The 27,640-nt window shown below is 38.0% G+C and overlaps 6 protein-coding genes across 22 annotated transcripts in view; 3 read left to right on the top strand and 3 right to left on the bottom strand.

The window, feature by feature from the left end:
• M7bp (Myosin-7a binding protein) overlaps nt 1-8,561 on the top strand; it is a 33,625-nt gene extending 25,064 nt beyond the window's left edge. For 7 of the 8 annotated variants that reach the window (XM_064125628.1, XM_064125631.1, XM_064125629.1 and 4 more), the window contains 10 exons: nt 28-215; nt 287-371; nt 459-589; nt 2,278-2,413; nt 2,742-3,603; nt 3,736-3,839; nt 3,989-4,121; nt 4,204-4,278; nt 4,597-4,738; nt 6,767-8,561. In XM_064125628.1, the coding sequence (XP_063981698.1) occupies nt 28-215; nt 287-371; nt 459-589; nt 2,278-2,413; nt 2,742-3,603; nt 3,736-3,839; nt 3,989-4,121; nt 4,204-4,278; nt 4,597-4,738; nt 6,767-7,933 (3,023 nt within the window). In that variant the 3' untranslated portion in view covers nt 7,934-8,561. Of the gene's footprint in view, nt 1-27; nt 216-286; nt 372-458; nt 590-2,277; nt 2,414-2,741; nt 3,604-3,735; nt 3,840-3,988; nt 4,122-4,203; nt 4,279-4,596; nt 6,000-6,766 lie in introns of those variants that run through there. The other variant, XM_064125633.1, reaches the window with a different exon arrangement.
• On the bottom strand, nt 8,353-13,682 carry LOC135164891 (queuosine 5'-phosphate N-glycosylase/hydrolase). The gene is made up of 5 exons (XM_064125668.1): nt 13,549-13,682; nt 13,244-13,459; nt 9,756-10,032; nt 9,105-9,290; nt 8,353-8,953 (listed from the first exon to the last, which is right to left on the bottom strand). Exons 1-5 carry the CDS (start codon nt 13,642-13,644, stop codon nt 8,715-8,717), a joined length of 1,014 nt encoding a protein of 337 aa, XP_063981738.1. The 5' UTR covers nt 13,645-13,682; the 3' UTR covers nt 8,353-8,714.
• On the top strand, nt 10,032-14,956 carry LOC135164888 (fibrous sheath-interacting protein 2). 3 transcript variants are annotated; one of them, XR_010299401.1, is made up of 6 exons: nt 10,032-10,175; nt 10,250-10,738; nt 11,581-11,925; nt 11,991-12,127; nt 12,333-12,468; nt 13,025-13,158. XR_010299401.1 is itself a non-coding variant. In XM_064125663.1 (5 exons), exons 1-5 carry the CDS (start codon nt 10,120-10,122, stop codon nt 13,258-13,260), a joined length of 1,263 nt encoding a protein of 420 aa, XP_063981733.1. In that variant the 5' UTR covers nt 10,032-10,119; the 3' UTR covers nt 13,261-14,956. The 3 variants fall into 3 exon arrangements, 2 of the variants coding, with proteins under 2 accessions (XP_063981733.1, XP_063981734.1); XM_064125663.1 differs by lacking the exon at nt 12,333-12,468 and having other exon boundaries at nt 13,025-14,956; XM_064125664.1 differs by having other exon boundaries at nt 12,333-13,166.
• On the top strand, nt 14,821-25,069 carry LOC135164878 (uncharacterized). Of its 8 annotated transcripts, none has more exons than XM_064125637.1 (12): nt 14,821-14,956; nt 19,230-19,322; nt 19,394-20,087; nt 20,167-20,551; nt 20,827-21,254; nt 21,458-21,805; nt 21,860-22,058; nt 22,239-23,153; nt 23,223-23,424; nt 24,557-24,704; nt 24,773-24,878; nt 24,957-25,069. In XM_064125637.1, the coding sequence occupies exons 2-12, from the start codon at nt 19,247-19,249 to the stop codon at nt 25,005-25,007; spliced, it is 3,552 nt and encodes a 1,183-aa protein (XP_063981707.1). In that variant the 5' UTR covers nt 14,821-14,956; nt 19,230-19,246; the 3' UTR covers nt 25,008-25,069. The 8 variants fall into 8 exon arrangements, with proteins under 8 accessions (XP_063981707.1, XP_063981710.1, XP_063981711.1 ...); XM_064125640.1 differs by having other exon boundaries at nt 21,863-22,058; XM_064125641.1 differs by having other exon boundaries at nt 19,400-20,087.
• LOC135164892 (F-actin-capping protein subunit alpha) lies at nt 15,236-18,620 on the bottom strand. The gene is made up of 3 exons (XM_064125670.1): nt 18,309-18,620; nt 17,554-17,803; nt 15,236-17,176 (listed from the first exon to the last, which is right to left on the bottom strand). The coding sequence occupies exons 1-3, from the start codon at nt 18,507-18,509 to the stop codon at nt 16,758-16,760; spliced, it is 870 nt and encodes a 289-aa protein (XP_063981740.1). The 5' UTR covers nt 18,510-18,620; the 3' UTR covers nt 15,236-16,757.
• Nucleotides 25,069-27,596, bottom strand: LOC135164885 (uncharacterized). Its single transcript, XM_064125655.1, has 6 exons — nt 27,578-27,596; nt 26,981-27,079; nt 26,503-26,899; nt 25,683-26,442; nt 25,315-25,554; nt 25,069-25,241 (listed from the first exon to the last, which is right to left on the bottom strand). The coding sequence occupies exons 2-6, from the start codon at nt 26,998-27,000 to the stop codon at nt 25,069-25,071; spliced, it is 1,590 nt and encodes a 529-aa protein (XP_063981725.1). The 5' UTR covers nt 27,001-27,079; nt 27,578-27,596.
• Nucleotides 27,597-27,640: the final 44 nt, after the last annotated feature.

Raw genomic sequence — 27,640 nt, forward strand, 5'->3', positions numbered from 1 at the left:
ATTCCTTTCCTATCATACTGTTTTCAGACAAACCGGCCACAGACACGCCGAGTATGGCGCACACTGCACTACGAGAACTTGTGGAGCGTGCGGTCGACGAGGCACGTAAACTACCGGGTCTTGGTGATTCGGTTACAATCAGAAGACAGAACAATACGAGCATCAGTGACGAGCAAAGCTATGAGGATTTATTAGCAGCGGCCATACTCAACAAAGTGCGTATCACGATAATCTCATTAATTTATTACAATATTCATTGAAAACCGTTGTTTTCACTCATTTCCAGGTCGTCGAGAAATACCAGAAGGGCCGTGTCGACGGCAACAGCAATGTTGTACGTGAAATAACGTCGAAACGATGTAGACACAGAGGTGAGTGAATTATTCATTACGAAACACGAGTAATTACCTACCCGAGTGGATGAAAATGACTGTAATCCTCGGAAAAAATGATTACAGGATCAGAGGCCAGTGCGAGTGGAATAGATGAGGGAAGCAGTGCAGATCCAATGTCCCAGGATGAGTGCAGCAGTGAGTGCAGTCGAACGAAAACTAAACTTCGAATTCGTCAGGAACCTCTCTCCCTCACGGTAATAAATAATCCATCATACTTTTCTGGAAAAAATAGCGGTGTTTAGAGAGCGGTAAAGTGAGATTTATTGCACCCAACAGTGTGGATAAACGGTTCATGAATTCAATGAATACGGGAACACTTAACTATTCATTATGATGGAGATGGAGAGGAATGTTGAAATTGTTACTGGGACGAACCCGAGATGAATACTAAACTTCGTTATTTTAACGGAATTCATCTGCGTTGAGAGACAAATCTGGTGAACAATTTTCTCCTTCATTTACTTTCAGGATTTCCACGTTTTCTTATAGAGTAGATTAGGATATTAAGGGTCAGGGTTGTTTACCGTCATCTATAAATATTGAATAGAAATATTGCTTCTTTGGGGGACCAATGAGCAATACTGAGCTGATCTGGAGATGACTTGTAATTTTTTCTCGTTTCGAAGCCCAATTTTATATTGATTACATAAAACTTGCTGATGGTAACTCATTATCGAAGATTATTTGTCTGACTATTGGCATTTCATGACTCTTAATCAGTCAAACATCAGGGGATTCACTCTAGTTTGTTTGTATCCTGAATGGAGAAGATAAAAGACTTGGGCACACAAAACTGCAATTTCAGGGGCTCTTTCTACTCGATATTGCAGCCGGCGTAATGGGAATATGAGGGAGAGACACACTTGAAACATGAAGATAATTACGGCAATGTAAAGAGAGAACTGAGACAAGGGGAATTGTCGACATCCCATTGTCAATCTCACTCTTTAACTACCTTTTACGTAATTTTTAAAAAGTTTTTTTAATACTCGACGGAAGGAAATCATTCGTCAGATTCTGAGATTTTTCCCCTTGAGATGTTGTAATGAGGGTTAGATAAATAAAATACTGCATTAATCGACCTAATTGGGAGTGTATCCGAGACATGTTGAAAAGTCAAAGGATCATAAATAAAGCGAAATGGTCAGGCCCAATGTGACAATTTGTTTGTCAATGCCCCAATGAGACAGTTTGCTTGTCAATGATCCTCTGAGGCACGGGGTAAATTACAGAGATAATTACCTTTACCTTTTACCCTTTGCCCTTTACAGATATTGAACAAATTAAGACTCTCGAAACTACCCTCCTCCCTCTCCACACCTACGAATTAACGAGTATCGCATACACTGCCCGAATGAACAATCTGGCGTAATCCTTATAATTGTCCTGATCAAAATAAATAGATCAATTCACTACTCGATCCATCAAATCCGAAGTAATTTATCCACAACCGCTGTTCCTGACTTAAGCCCTAAAATCTTACACTAGATCATTTTCATCCAGATTGTCTTCACAAAGAATTTCTCGTTGAAAATGCAGATTACAACAAATAACCCAATCGTGATTGTAATGATGTGCGAATAGTGAGCAATGCAAGTTATCGTCAAAAAATGCTCGACGGTTTTATTTTATCGATGAGTTAGCTTTCGAAATACATGGAAAAAATTTATGCTGAATTAATGAATTTTTTAGGTCTGTTTATGCCTCGGCTTTTCAGTTTTATCGTCGATGAGCCAGTTGAAATGAGTGATTGAACTTTGAGGGCATTACAACATTATGTCGTGGAATTACCAGTATTTCAGCACAATTGTATTCTTCTTCTATGAATTAAGAGTTGTAAAAATCATTGACATTATTACAATTGTAAATTCCTCGGTTTCAGATCGAGGAGCAGATTGAGGAAGTTACGACGACGTACACATCTGATGAAGAACCGAGAAATGTCAAGGCGAATGTACTTCATTTCCGGAATGCCAAACGTGTGCCATTTCCGGAGTTTGGAATGGATATTGTGGATCGTAAGTTTACGACGAAAAGTATAAAATGGATATTGTGGATGTACATGCAACCCCTAGCATCAAATAAGTTTCCCAAAAGCTGCCCCTTTTTATATTCCTTTATTGTAAATGAATTTAACGGGTTTCACTGCATCACTGAGGCCTTTATAGAATTAAAATAACTATTACTTCTTGTAAAATTAATTATGGTTTACTCACATTATGCGCTATACTGTGACGTAATCGCATACGCTCCGTGTAATAGAAATTCGAGGTGATTTTTTTCAATTTATAACTCTTGATACCCTCAGAGAAAAAATTTTAAAAAATGAATGAACTATTTTTACAGCGTCTCACGATTCATCCGAGGAAAGCGAAGACGACGCCTGTGTTTCCGTGGACCACATAACGCCCCTCGAGACTTGGGAACAAAATTGGCTCTTCCAGAGGAAGAAAATTGCTGCTCAACCTGAGCCTGTTGCCATGCTTGTACCAAATCCCAGTGAAGATTACCGAGCTCTAATTGGGGACAAGGACGCTGATGACATGTCAGATTTATCAGAGTTCTCAGCGCAATCTGACGAAGAGGCCGATGAGGATTTGATAGAGGCGATTAATCAGGTTGTACCAGCCTCGCCACAAGTTGTACGAGTTCCCTCCGGAGTTCAAAAGACCAAGTCAGCGATTCTCCACGATAATTTCACTGGTGAAATTATGTGTGAGGATTCTAATGATCTACAGTCTCCCGATGAATCCACATCGGGACCAAAAATTGAATTGGAAATTGGGAAGAAGGAGAAAAATCCCGAGAGGGACCTGAAAATCAATGATACGGAAATTGAAGTCACTAGAGAGGGAGAGAATTATGGAAGGAGAGATACAACGGGGAATACGGATATTAAAGAGGACAGAAATAAAGTCCCCAAGACACCGACTGCTACACCGACCAGAAATTCCATCTGCGAGGGTGATCTAGCACAACCGGTTACATGCGATCTACAAAAATTGAATGAAAAACTCATTGCAATTGATGACAGTGATAACAATGAAGATGAAGCTGTTGACCATCTTAAACCTCATTCGCCAGATGTCGAGAGGCAATTGGAGCTTGAAAAATCTGAACAATTTCTCCACAATGATGTGGAAAATGGCAACACTCTGAAGAATGAAAGGTCGCCTCTAGAGAATGGAGAGACACTCAACAATGTCTCGTAGGTTTTTCTTATTTACACATTCTCACGTCATTTGTTATTTCCAGTTGCATTCAACTGACAGTTTTTTTTCTCATTTTTTAACCCCTTTTTATCTCGTTATCTTTTAATATTCATCATTCCGCTGTGCAGAGCTTGTCAGGCGGCTGCGGTAGCCGCCAAGGCCAAACCCACATCATCCGTCGAGACGAAATCCAACGAGGAAGGCCAAGCACTTTCTGCCCCACCTCGACCAGGTAACCAATGCCGTCTGATGGTTTTTTTTTTCCTCTTTTTATTCCACGTGCACAAACCTGACGTCAGTCTTAAGATTATCACGATTCTTATCTGCGTGCGAGGGAAATTTCTCCACGGATGATTTTTCTCCAGTTTTATTTTCTTGCAGGAACTATCGCTGAACGTGAGCACAAAAAATGGGAGAATGCAGCACCGATACAGAATAATCCATACAGCGAGGAGAATATTCAGAAAAGATTGCTGGAGAGACAGTACGCCAGGAGATCATCAGATGCTCCTGGGTAAACTGTCGAATATTTTTCGTTCCTAATAAAGATAAGGATTTTCTCTGCATACTTATTTACTTTTATTCTTCTTTTATAGCTCGGGAGTCTTACCTACTAGTCCCAGCCCACCGCTGAAAATCGTGCTGGGAGGAAATCGACCTGATGTTCAGAGGTGAGACAAATTTCTCAACATGATTATGAGCAGATTAGTAAATTATTCACGATTTTGAACAGAGAATTTTCTTAGAGAAGAGACAGATTGTTGGGGGCATGTCTATTACAATAGAAGTGAAATCAAGACGCACAGGAATATTTTTTGTCAGCGGTGGTATCTTCAGCGAGTGTTGTCTTATGTCATTTTTCGATCACAACTAAACAAAAATGTACTTTTCTGTACCTCAACGTAGCAGCAGTGACAAAAATATTTTAGAACCGCGTTCGTCAACTTTGAAAGTCAACAGCTTGACAAATTATTCTATTCTGAATTTAGATTCGCCCGGGACTACTACATAAACGAATCAAAATCGCCAATGGGTGAGAGACACCGTCGGCCGGGTACATCGAACTCGAGCAGACCCAGCAGTTCTCTGTCCCAGAATTCAGCATCAACCAGCAGCGACTACGAGCACCAGGTGAGTCAACGACTTGAACAATTCGAAGAAGCTTCCCTCCGAGGTAGCTTACACAGGTCCACCTACAGTAGCCCATACGCAAGTTCAAATTTTGTTATCAATCCTCTTGTGTACCTCAACGCTGATGACAGCGATAGACCGACAGCACGTGATTTGTCAATAGAAATAGAACCAGACATGTCTAATGAATCGAAAGATACCGTGAAAACTATAAGTTTTGAAGTGATGTCAGACGCAGGTACAGCTGACACTGCCCCCACCGTTAATTCCACAATCAACCCGATTTACGAGGACGAAAATCATCATTGGGACTCTGGGATATATTCAATGGACTCCTTCAACAGTCAACCGGAGCCAAAAAACATTCCACCGTCGAGGCTCAGTTGGACTAGTGAGGATCACCGAGGGTACCCAACAACCCAAGACTATTGGATGCTGGACGCCCACAAGTTCCAAACATTCGGGGGAATATCCCAAAGAAAACCAAAAAAACGTATCGACCAAGTCTTCGAAGATGTCGATGATTTCTTCCTTGATACTCCCCCAAGAGAACAAAACCCAGACGTTAATTTTTCTGGATTAAAATTCCAAACGTTTGGTGGAATAAAACGAACAAACAAGTTTGATAAGAATCGTATTGGGTCTTATCGAAAACCCAGAGTGAAATCAGCGATGGATTGTCCTTCAACTGATATTTCCCTGAAATCTAATCGTAGTGATCTCCACAATCAGCAGAAATCGATACCTGGAACTACCGCTTTCGAGGGGGATGAGTGTTTAAGGCTCGAGCCCCCTTTGGTTCCAAAGATTATTGAACGAAATTATACTAGTCTCATTGACCTTCAGAGAAGCTCTTCTGTGAGGAGAAAACCGTCAAGGAAACGGCGATTTAATCCCGAAATAATTTTCCCTTGAGGAGCGATAATTTGTCTAGTTAACACAGCCTTTCTAATTGTAAATAGTAGATGGTTGTTGTAGGGTGTAGTAACCTCAGGAATAACTGGGCTCGACGTTAGAAAGTAGAATGGTAAAAATAGTAATAATTTAATCCATAAAATCGATCTTACGAATGAAATATTTCTACTTTACGTTTGCCCTGAAATTTGTAATACGAGTTTTCCTAGTAGTACAACTATTTTCAATTCTTTCCGATAAAAATTTCACATCTCTCAACTCGTATATAAAAACGCCCGAAGATAAAAATACATCTCTAACGATTATCCAAATCATTATCTCTAATAAAGATCATTGTTTGACATTATTCTATTAAAATGTTAAGTAGATTCCTGCAAACCCCTTATTAGCACCCATCCAGTTCAGTTTCCTTGAAATATAATCGAATCGATTCCTGTAATTGGTAGAGATATCATTCCTATTGATTATTATAAAAGTTTCTCTGGAAGATAAAGCAATTGACTTTCACGAAGCCGTTGATAATCAATTTGTTTACTCAATGCCACTGTCTTAATTGTAAATAATAGATATTTCTTGTAGACTCCAATTACCTGACAAATAATTCCATTCAAAGGTAGAACTAGTTAGAATTGTTGAGCTATAATTTCTAGATCTCCACGCACTATTTAATTATTCCTGAATTCCTTATCTCTGAGAAACCCCAGTGTTTGATATAATTCTATTAAAATTTTTAGTGAATACCTCATTTGTCTATTATTTCCACACAATGCATGAGAACTCGCACAAATATTCCGACTGGTAAGTACAGCGACCAGACTTAAACTACTGTCTACTAACAAAAACAGACGGATTTTTTAAATAAATGACTGAATCCAACTATTCATCATCCCATTGATGTATAATAAATCTCTGAACAATTGCACGAATTGACGCTTCGTCAACTGAATGTGGATATTCTTCTCATTGGAATGTGACATTTTTTTAAATAAAGCATGTACGGATTGAACCGGTTTTGTACAATATACTAATGTCATCGCCGTGGTGTTAACATGGGGTTGAATTCTCTCCATCTCCCATACTTCTACTTCATGATTTCCTTTCCGTGTGTTATAGGAGTCATTCGAGCTGATCGAAGCATCGCCCAAGTCCCAGAATAACCGAGAAACAGAGCCCCAAGAAGTGATAGAAGAAATCCTCGAGCGAGAACGAAAAAACAGTAAAAATGAAATAAACGCAAAGCTGAACAACCAGGGAAACTTCGACTCTCCGATATTCGATAGCAAGAAATCGTTCACTGAGGAAAACAACAGAAAAATTCGAAGGATCGATCTGAGAGCGTATGGTTTTGCGAATCAGTTCGATGAGAGCAGCGAAATTCAGAAAAAACCTCCGCGAGTTGTGAACAAATTGGATTTAAGATCGTACGGATACGACTCAGGTCTTCGAAGAACTCAATCGAACAATCACATTGACAGCAAAGTCAACAACAGTTTTGTCCAACCGAAATTGATCGATGATAAATCTAATTTAACACAGAATCATTCACCCCGTCTGAGAAGTGATGATTACATATGGACACAGAGTACTGACGATTTAAATCAGGAGAGGGAGATAATTTTGGACAAACTTGGAGGATTGACAACGGCCAAGTCTGTGCCAAATATTGCGAAGATCAGTTCCTTCGGTTGTAATGGAAATAAAAAGTCTGATGATGATGGTGAGATTTGCGTTGCACGAAGGGTCAACGTCTCTCAGGACAATGAGGTCGACAGTTATGATTCAGATTCACAAAATTCTAGGACAGAATCAGCTGAAGAATTACCAACAAAGCTCCCCAGGTCGAAGGAGATGAGGTATTCGTTGGAGTCTTTGGAGGGTCCTGACAGGTTCATCGATGCTGCCTTGCCTATGCCTTCGGTGAGGAGATTAGCCCAGGCCTTTAATGCACCACCTGAAGTGAAACCAACACCAGTTCCGAGGGTGAATAAACCCGTCCTACGAGACCGTCCAACCACTCCTGAAATTCATATTGTGAAGACTCCGAGGCAAATGCACAGTTTAACAGCGAGATCTTTATCCCGAGAGTTTCGCGAGGGATTAAAAAATATTTCTTGCAAACCCAATGCACAACCTGTCTACAGTACCATCATTGAACAGAGTAAAGTCCCAGCTGGTTCGGTCTCGGACGAAGCCGACGATAACGACAAGAAAAAGGTGATTGCATCCGGTAATTTGAGGAATAACATTTATTTTTGGGAACAACTACAGAGAAAACCCTGAGGAATTCTCTCGTTGGATACTAAAGGCTCAATTCTTCAAATTATTTAATCCCTGTACCCGTACCTAAAGTAGATATTCCCTGGAAAATTATACATTGCGTGGAGTAATCATAGAATGCGAACACAACGGAAACTGCCATAACTTAATTTTAATTCTATTAATTCTCGCTAATTCTGAACTAGGTATTTATTTTTCGGCTTGCGAATTCAACAGATTTGAATTATTCATTTCTAGAAAATATTTTTCCATTAGAGAAAAAAAAAATCTTATTCTGTGCCAAAGGACACATCGGTGTCACCATCCAAAGAGGGAGAAAATTTTCGCATAATTTATCATTAGGTTTTATATTATTTATAAATAAATCACTGTTGGGATATGAAAAAAATTGTTATTGATTAATATATTTTGTAATTCTTACATGAAAAAGAAATTGGTAAAATGTTTAATTGTGTATATACATAGTAAATATTCATATTCGATGACAAAACATTGTCACAGTATTTATGATGCTAAATTTTCAAAGTTTAAACGTTGTCATTGTTTGTTGTTTATTGTATTAAATTACTCGTTCTACCGCAATACTTTCAAACTGTGTAAAGAATTGAATAAAATTGGAGTAAAGATAGAATTTATATAACACTATTGATCCCACAGAATCTGAACAATGATCGTCTGTCTGATCATGAATTTTCATTATCTCAACTCATCGAGTATCACTAATCAAATGAGTATCAATAAGAGGACCAGGACAATGTTATTATCATAACTAGTAATAATTTCATTAGTAATAAATCGTTCTAACACGATGGAATGGAAGATTCTCTAACTTTTGTGCATTTCGCCGTCTGTAGTCCCATAGGAAGTGATCAACGATGATAGAATTACAACTGAATGGATTTATGTTCAAGTTCGGATATTGCTTGATTAATGTACGAACTCTCTCTACAACTCTCTCCACAATTTCAATTGAGCAACCACGAATCTCTACTTCGTCTGGGCATCCCTCCGTCATCTCTGTGCCTTTAAATGAACCAAGTTTTAGTCTGGGGTATTATAAACGTCGAGTTGATTTAAGATTTGAGAATGAGGTCGGTAGGGGATTTGGATAAATGAGATTTTACGTCATATGTAATGTCATTTTGCATGAATGCAATTATTACTGGATACGTACCTGATTGAAGGGCACTGAGGAGGGGATTACTGTATCTCATGGCACCAAATTCCAATAACACCTGGGGTACTCTATAATCGGGGAACATTGTTATTATATCGATGTCGTTAAATTCACCCAGGTCCTTTCCTTTGTAGCAAGCCCATATATCACCTATCAATATCTGTGCTCGTTTGTAAAACGATACTGAAAATAATTGGATGCGTCATTATCCGATCTGTGGATTAGAGTTTAATGATAATGTGTGTGAAGAATTTTTATAGATTTGTCTTATAGAAATTTCAGTCACCAGGAATGTTTAAATTTTTTTAGAACTTGAATTTCTCTTGCATCTGAAAACACTATCTCGAAATTTCTACTGCAAAGTGGTAATTGTTGTGTAATTAATACAGAGATTGACTGATTCATTAATAATAATAGTTTATACGTGAAATTTCTTGAGAAAATCTATAGAAAATTCTCATACATAACAGCATGAACACGAACTGAATCAAATTCGCTGTGAGTTTTTGCTGTAACTTTGAAAATGCGGGGAACGAAAGTTTCTTGTGAAATTTTCCCATTTATCTTACATTCCAATTCATGAGAAACTCATTTCGAAGTTAACCAGTCTCGGTTCGCCATTTCACTACAGACTTATATGAGTCATACCTCGGTGGCCATAAAAATCCGCTTCATCTCGGAAACACTCAAATTCCTTAACGACGAGTTTTAGTAACTTCTCAGCTGAGTATTTGGATATTTTGACGCACTCCACAAAAGTGCCATTATATTTTTCTATGAGAATTTTTCCAACCTGTTGAAGATTTTTCACTCGATGCTCCAGAAGGGGAGGTGGATCGGCTCCATCATCTTCTCGTAAAATTCGTCCCAAATCGTCGCTAGTAATTTTCGCGTAGTAATTTGGGTCAATTATTGGAATGCCTTCCTGCATTTTTTTTTAAAGAAAAAACATAGCCCTATCGCTTTAAAATGTCACACTTTTGAAAATTTATATTTGAAGCAAAATCAGAAAATGAGGAAAAGGAATTCTACGGTTTATACTATACTTAGAACTATCAGGCAGCCGACGTGAGTACGATTAATTAATTAAAATGGAAAAATTGAAAAAGATTTGATGATTATGATAACGTGGTTGAGTTTAGGAAATTGGATGAGGTTATCAGTTCGGTTCCAAAGCCAAAGGGCGCAATTCCGAATTTCGGTCTTCCCAAATGGAAATGCACACCCCTTGAATGCAAAATTCCCCTCGTGCCAGGACCAGAAGGGGCGTATTATTTTTCTCGAAATAAAATCGGAAAGCAATTATACAAGAAATCCTCAAGAAATGCAGAATTCGATTTAACTGACCCTAATCAATATGACATTGCATTTGAGTATGACTCGTTACACGATCGACATCTGGCTCGTTACTTCTCCGATGAGAAAACTCTACTCAGAATGAAAAAACTGGGATTCATCACCGAGGACTTGGATGCTATATGTTCGGTCAAGGAGTACAACATGTATCGTAAATATATGCAGAAATTGCACGGAGAAAATGTGAAACGAGAACTTCGGCGGAGGGGGGAACTGGAAGCTGAGAAGAGAGATCTCAGAGCTGCGAATCGTGAAGCACACAAAGAAGCAGCGAAGTAATTAACAGAACTCTATGAAAAAAAATGTAGACGAGGTTTTTCATTATTTCAAAAGATTATGATGTTAAAATTTTGTTTGGATTGATTTTATCGACTAGACAGTGACTAAAAAGTTTCTGTAAAAACTTCACAAAATCTACTGAACAAATTATTGAAACAAATTGTCCGTCATATTGAGAGCGCTTGATATGGGTGAACAAAAATGAATCATCTGTCTATAGCTGTTTTTAGTCCATCTCAGTATGTTATAATTTTTATAGTTTTTCTCCAAACAGTACCGAAATGTTTAGAATGGTTTTAATAAATAGAACCAGAGAATAAACAGAAAGGAATTAATGAACAAGGGCCTTTTGCCAAATGAGTCTAGAGTGCAAAATCTTTGGTCACTACGAGTCAGTTGATCTGGAGACATCATACGAGAAAGATATACCTTCTACGTGCGATAATAAAAAATTAAAGTTGATAGTTAAATCGTTTTTATATTATTGAGACAATCCCTATCCATAATCCAATACTTCATCTTCAGATAATTCCACTACCTTAGGCGAGTTTCCCAAAGATATGAATTAAAAACTGTTCGCAACCTCGAGTGGATTTCTCTTAACCGTTCCCTTGAACTACAATATTATCACATATTTTTTGTGGAAAAAAAACAGTAAAATATTGTGAAGAATTATCGACAAAAGAAAAACAGTAAAATATTGTGAGCCAAATTTACGAAGACGATAACCACAAAAAATTTTAATATTCCTTGTAGAAACCCCTCGAAAATTCACCCTAGAGATCCCTAATTTCATATTCGTCCCTCTCATATTAAATTAACCACCACTTCTCCTCAGACTAAAGAAGAATGACAAGAAAAACGAGGCTCGAATCAAAATGGATTCTCCCCAATTGCAAGCAGAAGAAAAACGTCGTCGGCTGCTAATAAAACAACAACAAACAGAGGAACGTCTCAAAATGTTGGAATCAAAAAAGAAAGACCAGAAGGAACGAGTAATTCTGCGTGCAAAAGTACGTGCTGAACATCTCAAACAAAGAAGGAGGTGCGTATGGGAGAGAGACCGTCAAAAAATCGTCAAAGTGCTTCTGAAGTGGAGACAGAAAGACCGCGACAGGAACAAGAGACAGAGGAAGTCCCTCCGTGAAGCCGACGAAGCTAGACGTGAAGCTACTGAAAAAAAGTATATGGGACTAAGAATAAAATCAAACACTGCGGAATATTAACAAGTCTGTGACAACTTTACAGGTGGATGGAACGTGAGAGGTACCAAGAGTGGCTATTAACAATTGAAAAATTCCTCCTAGAATATGCCCAGGGTGAGGCTAAGAGGAATATTGAAAAATACATGAAGAAAGTGGAGCGAGAGTGCGACAGAATAAGAAGTAAAAATCATTATCTAAATTTCTTATGATGAAGATCGATATGTTCAGAACACCGAATGAATTCGGGAAAAAATTTTCATTGGACCCAGAAAATTGCAAAGTACCAATGAAAATTAATTTCAGTTGAATGATTTCATGATTTGCAAGATTTCCAAGCATCTGTTTTGGACAATAACATACGCATCATTAATGTTTTATGAGTTAGTTCATTTGTTATCAGTCATAATGGAATAGTTGAAACCAAACTACCCCTTCGCATAAATCAAGCATTTCTCTCTGGAGGAAAATACGTACAATAACAGTGCAGCATAATAACCAGTAACTGCTACAAATGATGTCTTGTCAGTAGAAAACTGAATATTTTTTTTAACAACTAAATCTACTCATGCAACGCAAATGTTCCACATCACATGGGCATTGAATGAACTCTATGTATATCATTCAATTGCTTTTAAATAATGTAGCTAGTGATTTTGTGGGTACAAACAAGATTTTTTCGGAAAAAGATTTTTTCGATATAAACGAATATGTTCTCCTATCATTCTATATTCGCACACAAAACAGAAGTTGAGAATTATCAAAAAAGAAATTGTTAGATTTAAATTTGAATGAATTTGTAGAGATTCCTCAAATAATGACTGTTTTCGATAACAACAAAATATGATGGGACTCTGATACAAAACATTGAGATATTGTTCTTTAACAATGCAAAGGTCCTTCGTAAAGAGAAGTATCACAAGAAACGTTTTCTAAAACAGCTGATCAAAAACTTTTGACACAACTTTTGTTTTCTTTTCAAGTGTCCACTTCCTATGTTCCCTCGTTTAAACAATATTATTATTAAACAATATTATTTTGGCATCAGTTGTAAAAGTCACACGGTTATTTTTCTTCCAGAAAATATCGAAAATCACTCAAAATTCCTGGCGTGTTACAAGATAAGACACTCCACCAGACCCCAAATATCGTGCTGCAAAATCGAGTCGACACCCAAGAGACTTGAAAAAATAATCAACTCTCGGGAATCAATTCAGGATGGGGAGTCACACACGGGCGAATGTGCAATGACAGAAGTATGCAGATGCAATGTGGGAAGTGAATTTTGCATGGACTTACGTCAACCGCTCGTTTAATCGCCGCGCAGAGTGCAAAGTATCCACTGTGCCCATTGACTTTCCACTTATTATCAGCATTATTGCTCCAGAATGAAAAATTCAGTGTATCCAGTACAAATATCCAATCAATGGCCTTGGGATGTCCCGCATTTGGGTGTAACTCAGATTGCGAAAAATTGTCAATTGATATTGTACGATTTTTCAATCCCTCGAGCACCTAATAGATCATTAAATCAAGAATTACGATCAATACTGATCAATATCATGTTCTACTCCTATTAATCGATGATTACTGATTTTTATTACCTCGCGGGCGAGATTGTTGATGCCTTCCTCCTCGATAAATACATTTTTCGCTAGTCTAGCTATCAATTTTCCGGATTCTCGAGGCAAAATGGCCATTTTGATATGTAAATTATTGATAATTTCGACGTCAACTATCACCGAAACAACTCAAAACACTGGTTTAACATATGATTTGAGGAGCCACGAGCCGGCATGATGCTATCATACCTGATTAACCATAGTGTGAGGACGCGGGGTGTCTACTGGAGAGGGGAAGCAATCACCTCGGTGTACTTAACCGGCGGAAATTTGCAAACAGAAAAATTAATTAGCATACATGATTGTATATCGTTAGAAGATCATTGTAGATCTATTCATTTTGTTTGTAGCCTCGTGGACAATTACTGATCATCATTTTAATGTTTCCCATAAAGATGGCGGAAAAAAATAAAAAATCAACTGCTTAATTGAACTGCAGGTAATTTTGTGGGAAATCGTTTGTAGGTCACGAATATAAAGGTTTGCTCATTTGTACATATCCCAATCATCGAATATAATTAAATAAAAATAGTGCTTACTCCCCCCCCCCCAATTTATGGCCAAGCGTAAGCTGTTAATAGAGATTATAGGGGAGATTGCGAACGCTTATGGAGTGGCTTAAACCGGAAAATTTTGTAACGGTGGCGCAGGAACGACGATGGTGAATGTACCTGTTGGTAACGCATTACCACAGAGTACGTGGCATGCCATTCGGGGCAGCTCATTTGCGATTCTTCTAAGGCTCCGGGAAACTTCTAAAACTAATTTTTTCGTTTTTCGCGTTTTTCTCGGCTCCTAGGACTCCTAAAGCAAAAAGGGCCCGGATTTGGGATCAGACCATTTTTCGTCCATATCTTTGGAAATAATATAGCTAGGGAAATTTGGCCGACGCCATTCAACTCTTGAGAGAATTTGCGATTTTTCTAGGGCTCCCAATAGATTCTAAAACCCGTTTACACGGTTTTCGCATTTTCTCTGCTCCTGGGGCTCCTCCAGCCAAAAGCCTCCCACCCCAATTAGCCACGTTCTCCGTGATGATGCCCTACGGACAGGCACCATCGTAGTTCATACGCCATCCCCACTGAATTTTGCGGGTCCCAAAAGGCTATTCGCGACCACGTACATTTAGGTTACGCATCTTGTGGTGTGATCACGTGGGACATCTAGTTCGTCCAGTCGACGAGAGTAGCGCTTACAATCAATGTTTGACAAACTTCAGAGAGAGAGATCGGCTCGTTTTCCGTCAACATTCGATATAAACAAATATGGCCGGATCGTCAGATCTAATATAAACAGAACGAAAAATCGTCATGAGGTTTTATGGATGCTGTTGGATAAAGTACGAATCACTTACGCAGGATTTTCTCTTCATGTTCTCCAGTGTAACCAGGTAAATTGTTATTTTGAGGTTCGGAGTGATAATATGATGCACTAAGACGATGAATCACCTTGTGCTTTTGTGTGAATTCTATAGTAGAGAAATATGTTTGAGTGAGTTTTATGTGGGGTCAACCAATTTTCAGGGACCATTGACAGGGCAGACCGACCTTGATTTGTCGTTTTTATACTTTAGGAATAATAAATTTCTAGCACTCGTAAAACTAATCAGAAATTTAAGTCAATCCCCGTAAGGTTGTAGACAAAATGAATGGGAAAATGTCACTCAAACTATAATTAATAATTGATATATATTTCTTTTAAGTACAGATTTGTTTATTCGCAAAGTGTCATATCACTTCACCCGCTCAATATTAACATTCAACCAGTAAATTGATTTTATTATTCTGCAGTTGTTCATTAATTTTCAACATGAAAATGTCGCAATTGTGAGTCAGTAACCGTTAGTAACCCAAATGAATTTTTATTCAGTTTATTTATTCTGTTTTGTTGTAGGCAGCTATTCTCTGTAGATTACGAACTTGTAGTACATCGCTTGGACTTTTTACTCTTTCTTTAGAAGAAAAAATTGGGAGGATTCTTCACAGTTGCAATATTCGTTAAAAGTCAATGACAAAGGCAGGCAGTGGGTATTATCATCGTTCAGTGTAATGATGATAATTTCGTCTATGTAAAAATGCGAATGGAAATTAATGTAATTCAATAATTTGAATTGATCGCCAGTCTCAATGATTCTCGTTCATGAAGAGCGACGAAGAATATTGCAGCAGTGAGAGACCCACTAATGATTGTTATCGTATTTATTTGCTTTTGTATCTTTAATTTATATTGATTTTCGTGTATTGAGATATTCCAATGCTGGGGCATATTTTATTCTTGGCATTTATCATTCATCCGAAATAATGTATTTACATACAAAAATTCTTATTAATGAAAATGAAAAAAATAACTAAAAAATAAACATGAAACAAATTAATTAAGGCTCCAGCAGGCGATTATAGGCTACAATCTACAATGTACAATGTATTTATGTACTTCAAGATGATTTTTTTTTTGTTTTATTCACGCATTTAGTTATTCTTTCATTTCTCGGTCACTTTTCATTCGGAATTTTGCATTTCTCAATGGGTCTGGCTGTGTAATGTGCGGCAAGCCTATAGCACCAAAAAGTTTATCAACTTTCTGCTTGAAAACATAATGGTTAAACAAAGATTAATAAATTAAATTCATATTCTCTTCCCATTGAACTCGCAACGCACAAATTATTTCGTCATTACATCAATATAAAATCATTGTCTGTAGTAAAAGTTAGTGTTATAAATGCAATAGGAGAGTTTTTAAAAATTCTCCGTATTCACATACACTTGATATTTTTTCAGTAATAAAAATATATCATGAGAAATGATTGAATTGTGGAATTGTTTTTTGAATCGTTCAACGATGTGTCATAATTTTTGATTGTGCTAACTACGAAGAGAAATAGTTTACAGTTCATTGTGCAGCTCGATTAGCCCAAATTCCATAAATGCTGAGCATTCAATGAACACATTCCCATCCCTCTCTTGACGAATGAGGCTGAAAAAATGATCGCCAACTGCACCTCGAATGCTTTTATTTCTTCATAAAATTGTTTTGCGCACGTTACATTTTACTCACGTACACATCACACCTCCAGACTGATTCGTTATTCAATTATAATTATTCTGTTTTTAATTTTTCTTTTGTATTCAGCAAAATGCCTCATTCCTCATTGTTTAATTCTCTTATTTAATTAATATAAAAAAATCTATTTTCTATTGACTCTTAAGCTCTTTCCCAATACTGTACGAGACAATTTTGTTCCAGTCCATTTTCGATCGCATAACGGGAAGTTGTCTTCGAAGTGCCTTGAATGTCGTATCAGACATCGTCTGATAATTCTCTGATATTGCCGTTTGATAATCGTTCTCAGATTCTTCGACAATGCGTATCAACTCCTTGGCTGTTTGCTTCTCACTTGTGATCGGTAGGCTCTCTTTAATCTCTTTACTGCTTACCAATTGTACATTACCATCTTCGTAATAATGCACTTGAACCTTGAGACTACCACGTAATTCAGCATTACTCGAACTTGTGCTAAATGACACTGTCCACACTGAACGCCAACGACCATTCCAGAAATTTTTGGGTTGGAATTGATGGTCTTCTATGCACGTTGTTAGTGTTATGTTGCCTAGAAAACAATAGTAATTCAGTCGCTGATTCATTTAACATCAGGCATTTATTTCTGTTTTCTATGGACAGTCTAAAAAGTGTTCAAGGAAAATAGAAATTTTATGAGGAGTTTGATAGCAATTTGAAGGGAAGTAAAATTGCATTTGATTGGATTGAATTTGGAGTTAGTAAAAAGACAACAGTTGATGAGATTGCAAATTATGGAGGAGGAATCCATGAATATATTTTCATGTTTTCACTCAAATTGTAAGTTTCTCACTTAGTAAAAGTCTTCAATAGTGAATATATCATAAAACATATGCTATCGAACTTTCTTAACATATTCAATGCATTTCTAAAATTGATTAATCATCGATGACAGTCCATGTAAATTACCTCCTTGACTCTTCCCAAAGACCGAACAAACACCGTGTCTGTAATGGCTCTGAGTATAACTTATCATTTCATCTTGAAGAGCTGATCTCCATGGCTCAGCCGTTGGATCAGGCTCATAAGGTTCATAATCTGTAGCCTCTTTCCTCAAATGATCGTACTTGAAACTCTGCTTGCTGCGAGCATCGTAAAACCTCTGGCTGCCCAAGTCATTGTGCTCGGTTATTAACGCTGGATAATCACTACCTTCGATCTGTTAAAAAAAATCCATTATTTGATTTACTTAGAACATCAAATTGAATTCCTGACTGACGCTGAGCATCAAAGATAGGTTATCTCGAGGGTATGACTCATTTACCTAGGGAAATACATTCGTCATGGAGAAAGAAAAAAAAACAAAACCCACCCGTCATGATCATCACCGAAAATTATCTGAACGGAATTATTTCTTTGTCGAATAACGAAGCAAAAAATGGGTGAAAGGTAATCCGTGACAGCGTGAAGAGTAATGGGTTGTAAACCGTCAGTGACGACCGTATAAGTATTTGCTCTGCTCCAATTACAGCGTTAGCGTAGACGTCAGTATGAGAGGACCAATTTTTCGACAATAAAAGATGACAGACGAGTGTAATATCACATTTACGGAATTTACTCGGCGATTAGTGAAGGGGGATATTATGTGAGATGGTCAAGGGAATAATCTGATGGATAATAATTCTCAGAAAATGCAATCTTTGAGTAGTGGTTTGAAGACATACCTTAACAGGCGTGAGCTGGTCCTTATTGTATTGAGCAAATGCCCCTGATGCACCCTCTTTTAATAAGTTGTCGTTGTTCAGTAAAACCCTTACGTCGTTGAAAACCTCATTGAATTCACCCGGTGGAGAATGAAGTATAAAATCCGATACAACACGTACTTTTTCCGGATCGGAGATCGTGACAAAATCATCGTCCGCCATCTTAACTACTCAACAAAACTGGTGCGGCGCACACTCGATATACTCGGTGCACAGTCCGGCACGACACTACGCACTATTCCATACTATTCCAACTCGACTCGATGAATGTCAAAATCCGAATGGGTGGGTTGTGGACCGTACCGCCCGTTCGCGGTTCCTCTTCTACTTGGAACATCCAACAATCCAAACACTGTTACTATGTAACGGGCAGCTATATAATTAATGATAAATTCATCTTCTTCAGGTTGATAAAGAGTTTAGCTCTGTGCATTTTAGATTTCTATTTTTATAGCTCTCAAAATTGATGGGAATGGACTTTATTTGATTTTTTAATGCATAAATAGGACTATAAATGTTTGGCTTATAGAAGTTTGGAGAGAACTTTGTAAATGAGATGAGACGTTTTTTTATTGGAATGTTAGACGATGGGGAAATAGATTCAAACGACTTATTTGTGGCTCTAGGTGAGATTAACAATGTTTTTTTTTTAAATTGAGGTCATAGAAAAATTCTGTCTTTACGATACATTCATCGTCGTGATACTGATACAAATGTTAGCTCTATTATTATAAATAAACAAATACTTTTAGAGATCTTAAAAATGTTGAAAAAAGCCACTTTTCATGTCGTCACTTTCAATCTGATGGGTTTATAATTTTTTTTTCTATTTTAATCTTCTATAATTGTTATTTAGTTATTCTCATTCGTCAATATTTACAGGAATAAATTGTTAAACAATGGCAGATGATCCCAATCGAGATATTTTACCCGTGAAACAGGGATCATGTGCAGACACTTGTCGCAGTACTTGGGGTAATAAAAATAATTTCGATATTTATAAAAATTCCCAAGTGATTGTACAACAATTTAAAATAACAATATAGTTGCAGGGTTGATGGTGAATCCACGAGAGCGTCACGCAGTGTGTAAACTTGACCGCTATGAACTAGAGGATAGATACCTATGTCTCCTCGATGAAGCTCAAGCTCTGAAGAAACTGGCAAATACGCAAGAGGACAAGCTGAAGCGATTGACAACGAGATTGATGAGAATATCAGCATCATCACGTCCATGTATTGCTGCAGCTCTCACCATTGACAGCGATAAAGTCAAAATCGAAGAACTTGAACGGGAAAACTCGAAGTTTAAGGACCGAATATTTGTCCTGAAGAATCAACTTATGAGTCATAAAGGGCTGAAGAGATCACCACCCCGGAGATGCATTAATTGGGTCTCCTCCAGGCCCACGACTTGTCGTAGTGAGGATGCACGTACGAAAATATCCACTAGCACTAATTATGGAGATGGGAAAGGAAATCTTCATTCACAAAATGTCAAAATGGAGGAGTTGCAACAACAAAGACAGGGCATGATGTCGAGAATATCCGAGTTAGAGGATGAGTTGATAAATTGTCAGACTGAACTTCAGAAAACTAAGGTCGATGAGAGCATTGAGTACATCCGAATGGTGAGGGAGATGAAGCAGCAAGAGGAAAAGTTAACTTCTAGTCATTCTGTGAATACATCTTTGGAGGAGAAAATTCGAGTTTTGAAGCAACAACTTCAAGAAACTTCGAGGTAAATTAATTATTCATTATAAAATCCAGAAGTCTATGAGAATTTGTCGTAGAATATCTCAAAAAAACAAAAATTTCAGCAAAAATGGACAGATTTCGGCTGCTCTTTTCGCTGAGAAGGATCGACTGACCAAATTGGACGAGACGCTTTCAAAATCTCAAAACTCTCAATTAGCATTGCGTGAAAAAGAGGACCGGATCCGTGATTTGATGAGTGAAATTAAAATCCTCCAACATAATAACAGTGAATTAATATCTCTCAGCACTAACAATAGTGAAGTTGAGTTGGAAAATATTGAGTTGAGAAGGAAGATTTCAGAGCAACAGGTGGATAATCATAATTTGAAGAGCGCTGTTAACAACGAACAGGCCAACATCACAGCTCTCCAGGCTGTCAATACACAACTCATGGGAAAGTTGCAGGAGATGCAGAGAGATATGGATACACTGACTGTACAATTGAAAGTAAGTAGTTTTGAACGATATGAAACATGGTAAAAATTTTTTTTCCCAACATAACAAAATAATTGGGACTGTGATTGTTCGCACGATTTCACATAGACATTACTCCAGTATTTTTAGACATCCGTGAATATATAGAATTATTTTATAAAATTTTAAACATGCAATCAAGTTTCATATAACACTCTAGCAAATTCCATTAAAAAATTATAGAAAATTTTATTAATGCGTTAATTTGCAAATAATATCTCGATCTAATTGATAACCTTTCATTTCAGTCATTACAAAATCAAACCGAAAAACCAAAGAAGCCTGACGAAAGAAAAACAGTGCCAACACACGACAAAACGACCATTACAAGCCCCAGGAGTCGTCGAAGTTCAAAGGAAGAAAGTGATTATTCCTTCAAAGGGCCTCGGAAACTTCCCCAAGTTTCTGAAAAAGTAGAGGCTTCAGTGCAGACAGAACAAATTGAAATTTCCCCTCGAGCATTCTGTTCTGCAGAAAGTCTCAACGCTTCAGATCAGATTAGAAATTCTCCCCCACGAAATCATGGAAAACCAGTGGAAACAATAGCAGGGGCTAATCTATCGAGGGATGAAATTCTCAAGCTACTGGATCAGGCACAAATAAATGTACCTTTAGAGAGTCACAATGCTGCCAAAATGCGTCAATTCGAGGGATTTAGTCCTGTTCATAAACAGAGGCAAGTAGTCGCACTCGAGACACTTTTATTCGGCGACACTGGTTATTCTTGATTGAACAGGTACCTCGTATTAGTTTAATTGAATTTTTTTACTGTGTAATAATGCTTCGGTTTTCATTGCTCTAAGTTATTTATGCAATAATAATATTTGAATATGTGAAGTCAAACGCTCTTCTCCCTTTCTTCTTCCTCCTCCGGTGCAGAGACCAGAGCTGCAACTGTAGCTGTGAATCCTTTGACATCAGCGACGATTCCCATCCCCAGCATCTAATTCAATGTTTGCGCGACATTATGAAAGAATGCAATAATATTATCATTGCTAGAGTTCGGGATAAACCTTCGGAATTCATCGATCAAAATAACAATACGAAAATTCAGACATCTCGTCCTAAAAAAACGGAGAATTGCGATTTAAGTACTAGTGACACTTGTGGAGAGTTCACAGAGGAGGAGTGTTGCTCCTGTGACACCAGAAAGCGACCTTTCACGTCTGCCATCGATGATATCCAGATTTCCTTGGAGGAAATGATTGACATTATGCAGAGGCAGAGGTAGGCGATCTCTCTTGACATGGATACATACAATTCAGTGTAATTTTCCGGCAGTAGGGAGAGAATCAAAGTGAGGCGCTATGAAGTACATCCAAAGATAAAAAATAAGGTGGACTATCGACGACGTTCTTTGAAATACACAAGCCCCTGTCGAGTACCTGTTCACCGAGTGAATTCATCTTGCCCTATGATTGTGACGGATCAGCAAGCACTTGTTGAGATTCACATTTCGTCACTTCAGCTCTCACCTTTCGTTAGTTGCTTTGATTAATAATTCTAATTATTTTTGTTACAAAAATATTATTTTTTACGAAGATAGCTCGTAATCGATCGAAATGGAATAGACACACACCAATCACTGCTAAATCATGTACAAATTTTCTGATATAATGCCAGAAATCGAGTATATACTACGGACTAAGAATTTTTTCAGGGAATGCATCATCTATTCGACGACTTCAGAATGAGCCCTTCACTATTCATAGGCTGTGATTTCTGCGGCCAGGAATCCGTGTTCTCACCCAGCAAGACCTATCCAACCCTGACCTTCAACTCTTCCTGTGTCTATCGTGTCCCCAGAATCTCCAAGTTCCTCAACTGTGTGCTTCAAGATTATATTTACTTGCAATTGTACATAGTACCACCTTACCCTGACAGGCCTTACCCTGTTGCTCACGGAAAAATGAGTGTCAAAGATATTCTCGATTATCCCCAGAATAAACTTCACTACATCGTTAATATGGAGTGCACGTCCCCCTGTTATCTTAATGCAACCTTCGGGCAGATTTTTTTCTGGATCAGGTTGAGCTGCGATGTGGATCGTGTGAGGGCATTCAAGCAGGAGAGAGAATTACTGGAGACGAGTCAGTCCTCACAGACGGAGAAGATAAAAAGGGAAGAAATAGCATCAAAAGGTCAAACTCATCGACGTTCAGAGGGAAAGAAAGAGAATAAATGGAGTCGATGGTCACCCCAAGAGCTCGGATCTCCTGACTCTTCCTCGGAAATTCTCCAGACAATCCACCAGCCTCGAAAGAGAGATACTCATTTCGAATCCACAACCAGGTCTTTCCAATATGAACCCCCGACTACCTCAGCTAGTGAAAAACAGGATCCTATCGTGAGATACGAGGAGAGTCGAGGGGACACTCTCCAGAAACGTGCGAATTCCTGGAGAGCCTGGAGCCTAGGGGATCATCCAATCAAGAGAGATGAAATCAGAGAAGCTATTCAGCTGAATCAGATGACCAATGGTGGGTTCCATGATACTGAGAATTTATTTGACGAGACTAATACCGTCCTGACGGATAATTGGGGGCGATACAAGAGGAAATCACTGAACAGCCAAGCAAGTTTTGTTTAGGTATCAGTAACGAGTGACTGAGTTTTAGAAATAAATTGAGAACTGCTTTGATAGGTACGTGAGACTAGCGAGGCTGTGGTGATCAGGATAGAACGGCTGAATTTATTCCCGAGGTGTCGTTTGCTGAAGGATGGGGACATTAAGCAGCTTTATGTGGAATTTTCTTTTTTGGGAAATTTCGGTCTCGATTTGGAAACTGTGGCGGTACCGATACCTAAGAATCCACCGTATCAGTTGTTTTTTAATTATATGAAGAGTAAGAACTGTTGCCTTAAGTTTCTCAGTTGAAATATTTTACTGCGGTAGTTGTAAAAAATTGTCGATACGCCAGAATTTGATGAAAATAATTTACCCCCTTAATTAACAATTATATTAAGGTCCGGTCAGATACACATGGGCGGTGGAGGGGCGAAAGGGGAGAGCGCTAAAAGTAGATAATTTCCTGAGGGGTTCAAGGAGGATTATTTTAAAATATCGCTCTCGGGAATGTTATTAATTATTTTTAGTAATTATTTATATCAATAGCCTTATTCTATAATGCGTAAAACTCTGGGAATTAGAAAACTTTTCTTGATATGGCGATTATCGGTCACTTTAGCGCATTAAGGCGGGGAGGGGGAAGGAAAGAAAATTAGGAAACTTTAATTGAGGTGGCTATCAACTGTCACTTAATTACGAGAAAAGGGGAGGGGTGGCCAAATTCATGTTGCTATCTATCTGGTGGATCGCAAAGTGACAGTTGATCACCACCTCAATTAAATTTTTTTTAATTCGGAGGATTCTAGACATTTAACGGTAAAACTGGGGTAATTAAAAAAATTCTAAGAATATCTAATAATTTTTTCGAGAATAATATTTTAAAATAATGCTTTACGAAGCGCTCAGGAAATTACTTACTTTCAGAACCCTCCCCCCCCCCCCGCCGGCACGAAATCAGGTATTACCGGCTTTGCATTTATTATCCTAACAGATAAATTAAAAATGCCGGGTTCTCTATTTTGAGTGTCTTTTTACTCTTTTTTAGCGCATTTTAATTTTTTTTGTGCATCTCTACTTAATGCAGGACTGCACGAAGGTCGCATATAAAATAGAAAAACAAAAATAATCTATTCCCGATAGTTCAGTCTATTCAACGGGGCCTTAATCAATTTACTGAAACTTCAATATTCAAGATGTGAAATAATGTTGCTTGATAAGCCTAGACCTGTCAAGATGTGAATTTTAGTTGGTAATATTTTCTATGGAAAAAATGAAGAGAATTGAAAAATCTATGGAAACAAAATTGTATAAGATCTCCAGGATCTCTTGAAAGATCGGCTCTGTTATTTCCTCAATTGACAAACTATTTCCATGGAAATGAATGATTTTTTTATGGTTTTCTACCACAGAATTTGACATCGACGAAAAATCTCATTCTGACCAGCGAAAAAAATTAGAAGAAATGTTGTCGGATGAAGTAAACTCAACTGTAAAATTTACAATTGTGCATGAACCGTTGATGGAGGAGATGGAGACTAAAGATTGCATCGAAGTTGGGTAAGTCAACAACAATTCTGCAATACCCAGTTTGTAGGGTAGATGAATAATTCACATTTTGAGTGCAGTCATGCATATTTGAACTTGAAAGAGCATGTGCTGACTGGTGGACACCACGACATTTCCCTCCTCGTATCCAACACGGAAGGAAGCGACACTATTGGTACATTGAAGGTGACTACAGATCTGTTTCCTTAATTGTTAATTTATTTCTTCAATGCCCAATGAATAAACCCTTCGTGAACAAAATAGGTCACACTTTTGGGAGCCGATGCCATTCGCAGCTGCCTTCCGCAGACCTGAGGTGCTCTCGTCGTTAAATTTTTTATAAAACTCTTCTGGGCAATAAACTATTTCTATTTCACTATCTTGTAGTCACGTTTTTCTTCTTTTTGGTTTTTGGAGTCGGGATAACTCTCCGAAATACGTCGTTGTAAGCACTTGTGGAAGCTTGGAGATCTCGACAACCGCGGGGCTCTTTAATTACAGACCATACTCCTTCAATAGTGTCTACTCCCTGGCAAATTCTACATGCACCTGGGAGCAAGGTCTCATTATTGGAATTGAATAGGTCGACACACTTAGTGAAAAATAACACGAATACTCGTACCAATGAACGTCGCCAATGATTTTACATAAACATTAGTTGCAACAATGGCAAAGGGTGCTCCCCGCTTTACAGGCACATGACCAGTCACATTCCATGTGGTATTCAAAATACCATTATGGAGTTTCATTACAGGATTCATCTTCTCCAGTGTCACAACTAGAGTTTGATTGATAACCGTAATTTTCAAATCTACTCCTGCTTGAGTTGTTGTCCACGACCCCGTTACTTTGCAGGGTAAACCTGGAATCAATTAAATTGCTTTTGGATGAACAAATCATTTGATTTTAATCGAGTCAACTGAAGTTTCAGTCAATAAACAAGTGACAAATCTTTTCACCACAATTTTTGAAAAAAAATTCCAATTGTACCTTCTCTGGGATTATTCATGTTATGATCAACTTTCAAATCCTCCAATTCCTCAATAATTTCATTCAGAATCTCATTAGCAACTTGTTTAGTTTCCACCCCCGTGACATTGACTTGAGATTGCGATGCCAGGGCTTCTCCTGGATGACTCGAAGCCGGCAAAACATTGTGTTCCACGTTGTTCCCCTGTTCTTCAACTTTTCGTCCCCCGGAACTTATTTCTGAATTCGATGTTGTGCAATTCGTTGTGGAATTTCCATTCGTTGCGTCATGTTTAGTGACACGAGCAGCTCGTGTGCTGACAGGAAATCCCTTCTGTCCCGCTTCAATTTGTGGGAAGTAATTTGGTTGTCTCTCGGGGGGATAGAAGCCATTCGCAAACATAGGAAATTGAAGCTGGTTGTAATTCCGAGGATACATCAGAGAATTTACATCGATATTGGAGAATTGTGATCCTGGGTTTATCGAGGGACCTGGGTGTAGATACATATCCTGATTGAATCCTGAATTTTTATCGAAATCATTGCTTACACGTCCTTGACGGTTTCTAACGCTTGATTTGCCCAATTGATTTGACACCTGCCGAGATATCCTCACATAATTTTGGTCTGGATGAAACGTGTCAGATATTGGCAAGGGTTGTTCCATTGGATTGAAAAAAGTCAGCCTGGTGATAATGCAGTCGATGTCATTACGTTTTACTTGAATTTTCTTCGGTGTTAAATCAGCTCTTCCGTTCGTTCCATCGAGATTCCCTGAAACCTATTCTTTGTGTATTTAACTGTATTTTTAAGGGGCTAATGGGGCAAAATGGATACCCACCTGTGTTCCCAGTCGACGTCTCCGTGCATTCCTATGGTGATGATGATGATGTCGATCTCCAGACCTGTGTCTATGTTTCTTTCGTTTTCGTTTCTTGTGGTGGTGTCTCTGGTGATCATTCCGTTCTATGCTACGTTTATCCACCGGGACTCTAATTTCCGTCAGTTTCTTCAGGGTCTGCTGTGTCCTCGTGGACCTCAACGCTTCCTTCGCTAATTTTTCAGCTAATATATGAGTTGGCGAGAGGTTTGGATTGGAGACAATCGCTTTGACGAAGGTAGTGCGACCATGTCGATTCTTGGAGCTCAGCTTCTCCGGCTTTTCGGGGATCGATGCACTCTTCAGGTTCGGTTTTGTGCACGCGATAGTCGTTATTAATAAAATACTAATGAGAATCCTGGACAGAGGAAAAATCGCACAGGATAAGTAGATGATGTGCGTCGTTAGTAGTCCAGGAATCAGGTGGCGATATAAATACCTATAGACGATAGTTTGCATTTTCTCGAGAAATCGAATGACTGCACTTTCCCTGAAGCCATCAGTTATGTCGTCGGAGAGGGCATTCCGGGACTTCAAACTAGATAAAAAGCACGCGATATAAAAACATTATGGTAAATATAGATACAAGTTATTCATTATCGTCTTCTTTTTTTATTCCCCAATAACTTCAGTCAGTAAAGAAATTTTGAATTTTTCGAATAAACTGAAGACAATTAATTAATCTGGTAGTTTAATGATTATATGATAATAGGGAAGTTCAGGTCAAAGTTGGAGGTTTATCATTCACATGGACTCCTCATATCATTGTTTGTGTACAAATATTTTTATAGTTTAACTCAGTTACTTTGTATTTAGGGGCCTCAGGTTTTTTTATAATTAAATACAAAGATTTCCATATTACGAAGGATTGATTAATTATTTTAATTTGAGGAAGCTCAGGAAAAAGACGCGAATCTAATGAATAATTGCAGTTCCTCCAAGATATCTTTCAACAGTCGGATGAAACTAATATAATATAATTATCCTAATATCGTAACATGACAGTTAGGTGAATGGTGTTCTAATTTCTTCCAACTTCTTAAACTTTCTGGGTAACTATGACATTCGTGACAATTATGCAGGTTTTGTTTTTTAAATT

Source organism: Diachasmimorpha longicaudata, chromosome 7 (assembly GCF_034640455.1).
Source record: "Diachasmimorpha longicaudata isolate KC_UGA_2023 chromosome 7, iyDiaLong2, whole genome shotgun sequence".
Lineage (NCBI taxonomy): Eukaryota > Metazoa > Arthropoda > Insecta > Hymenoptera > Braconidae > Diachasmimorpha > Diachasmimorpha longicaudata.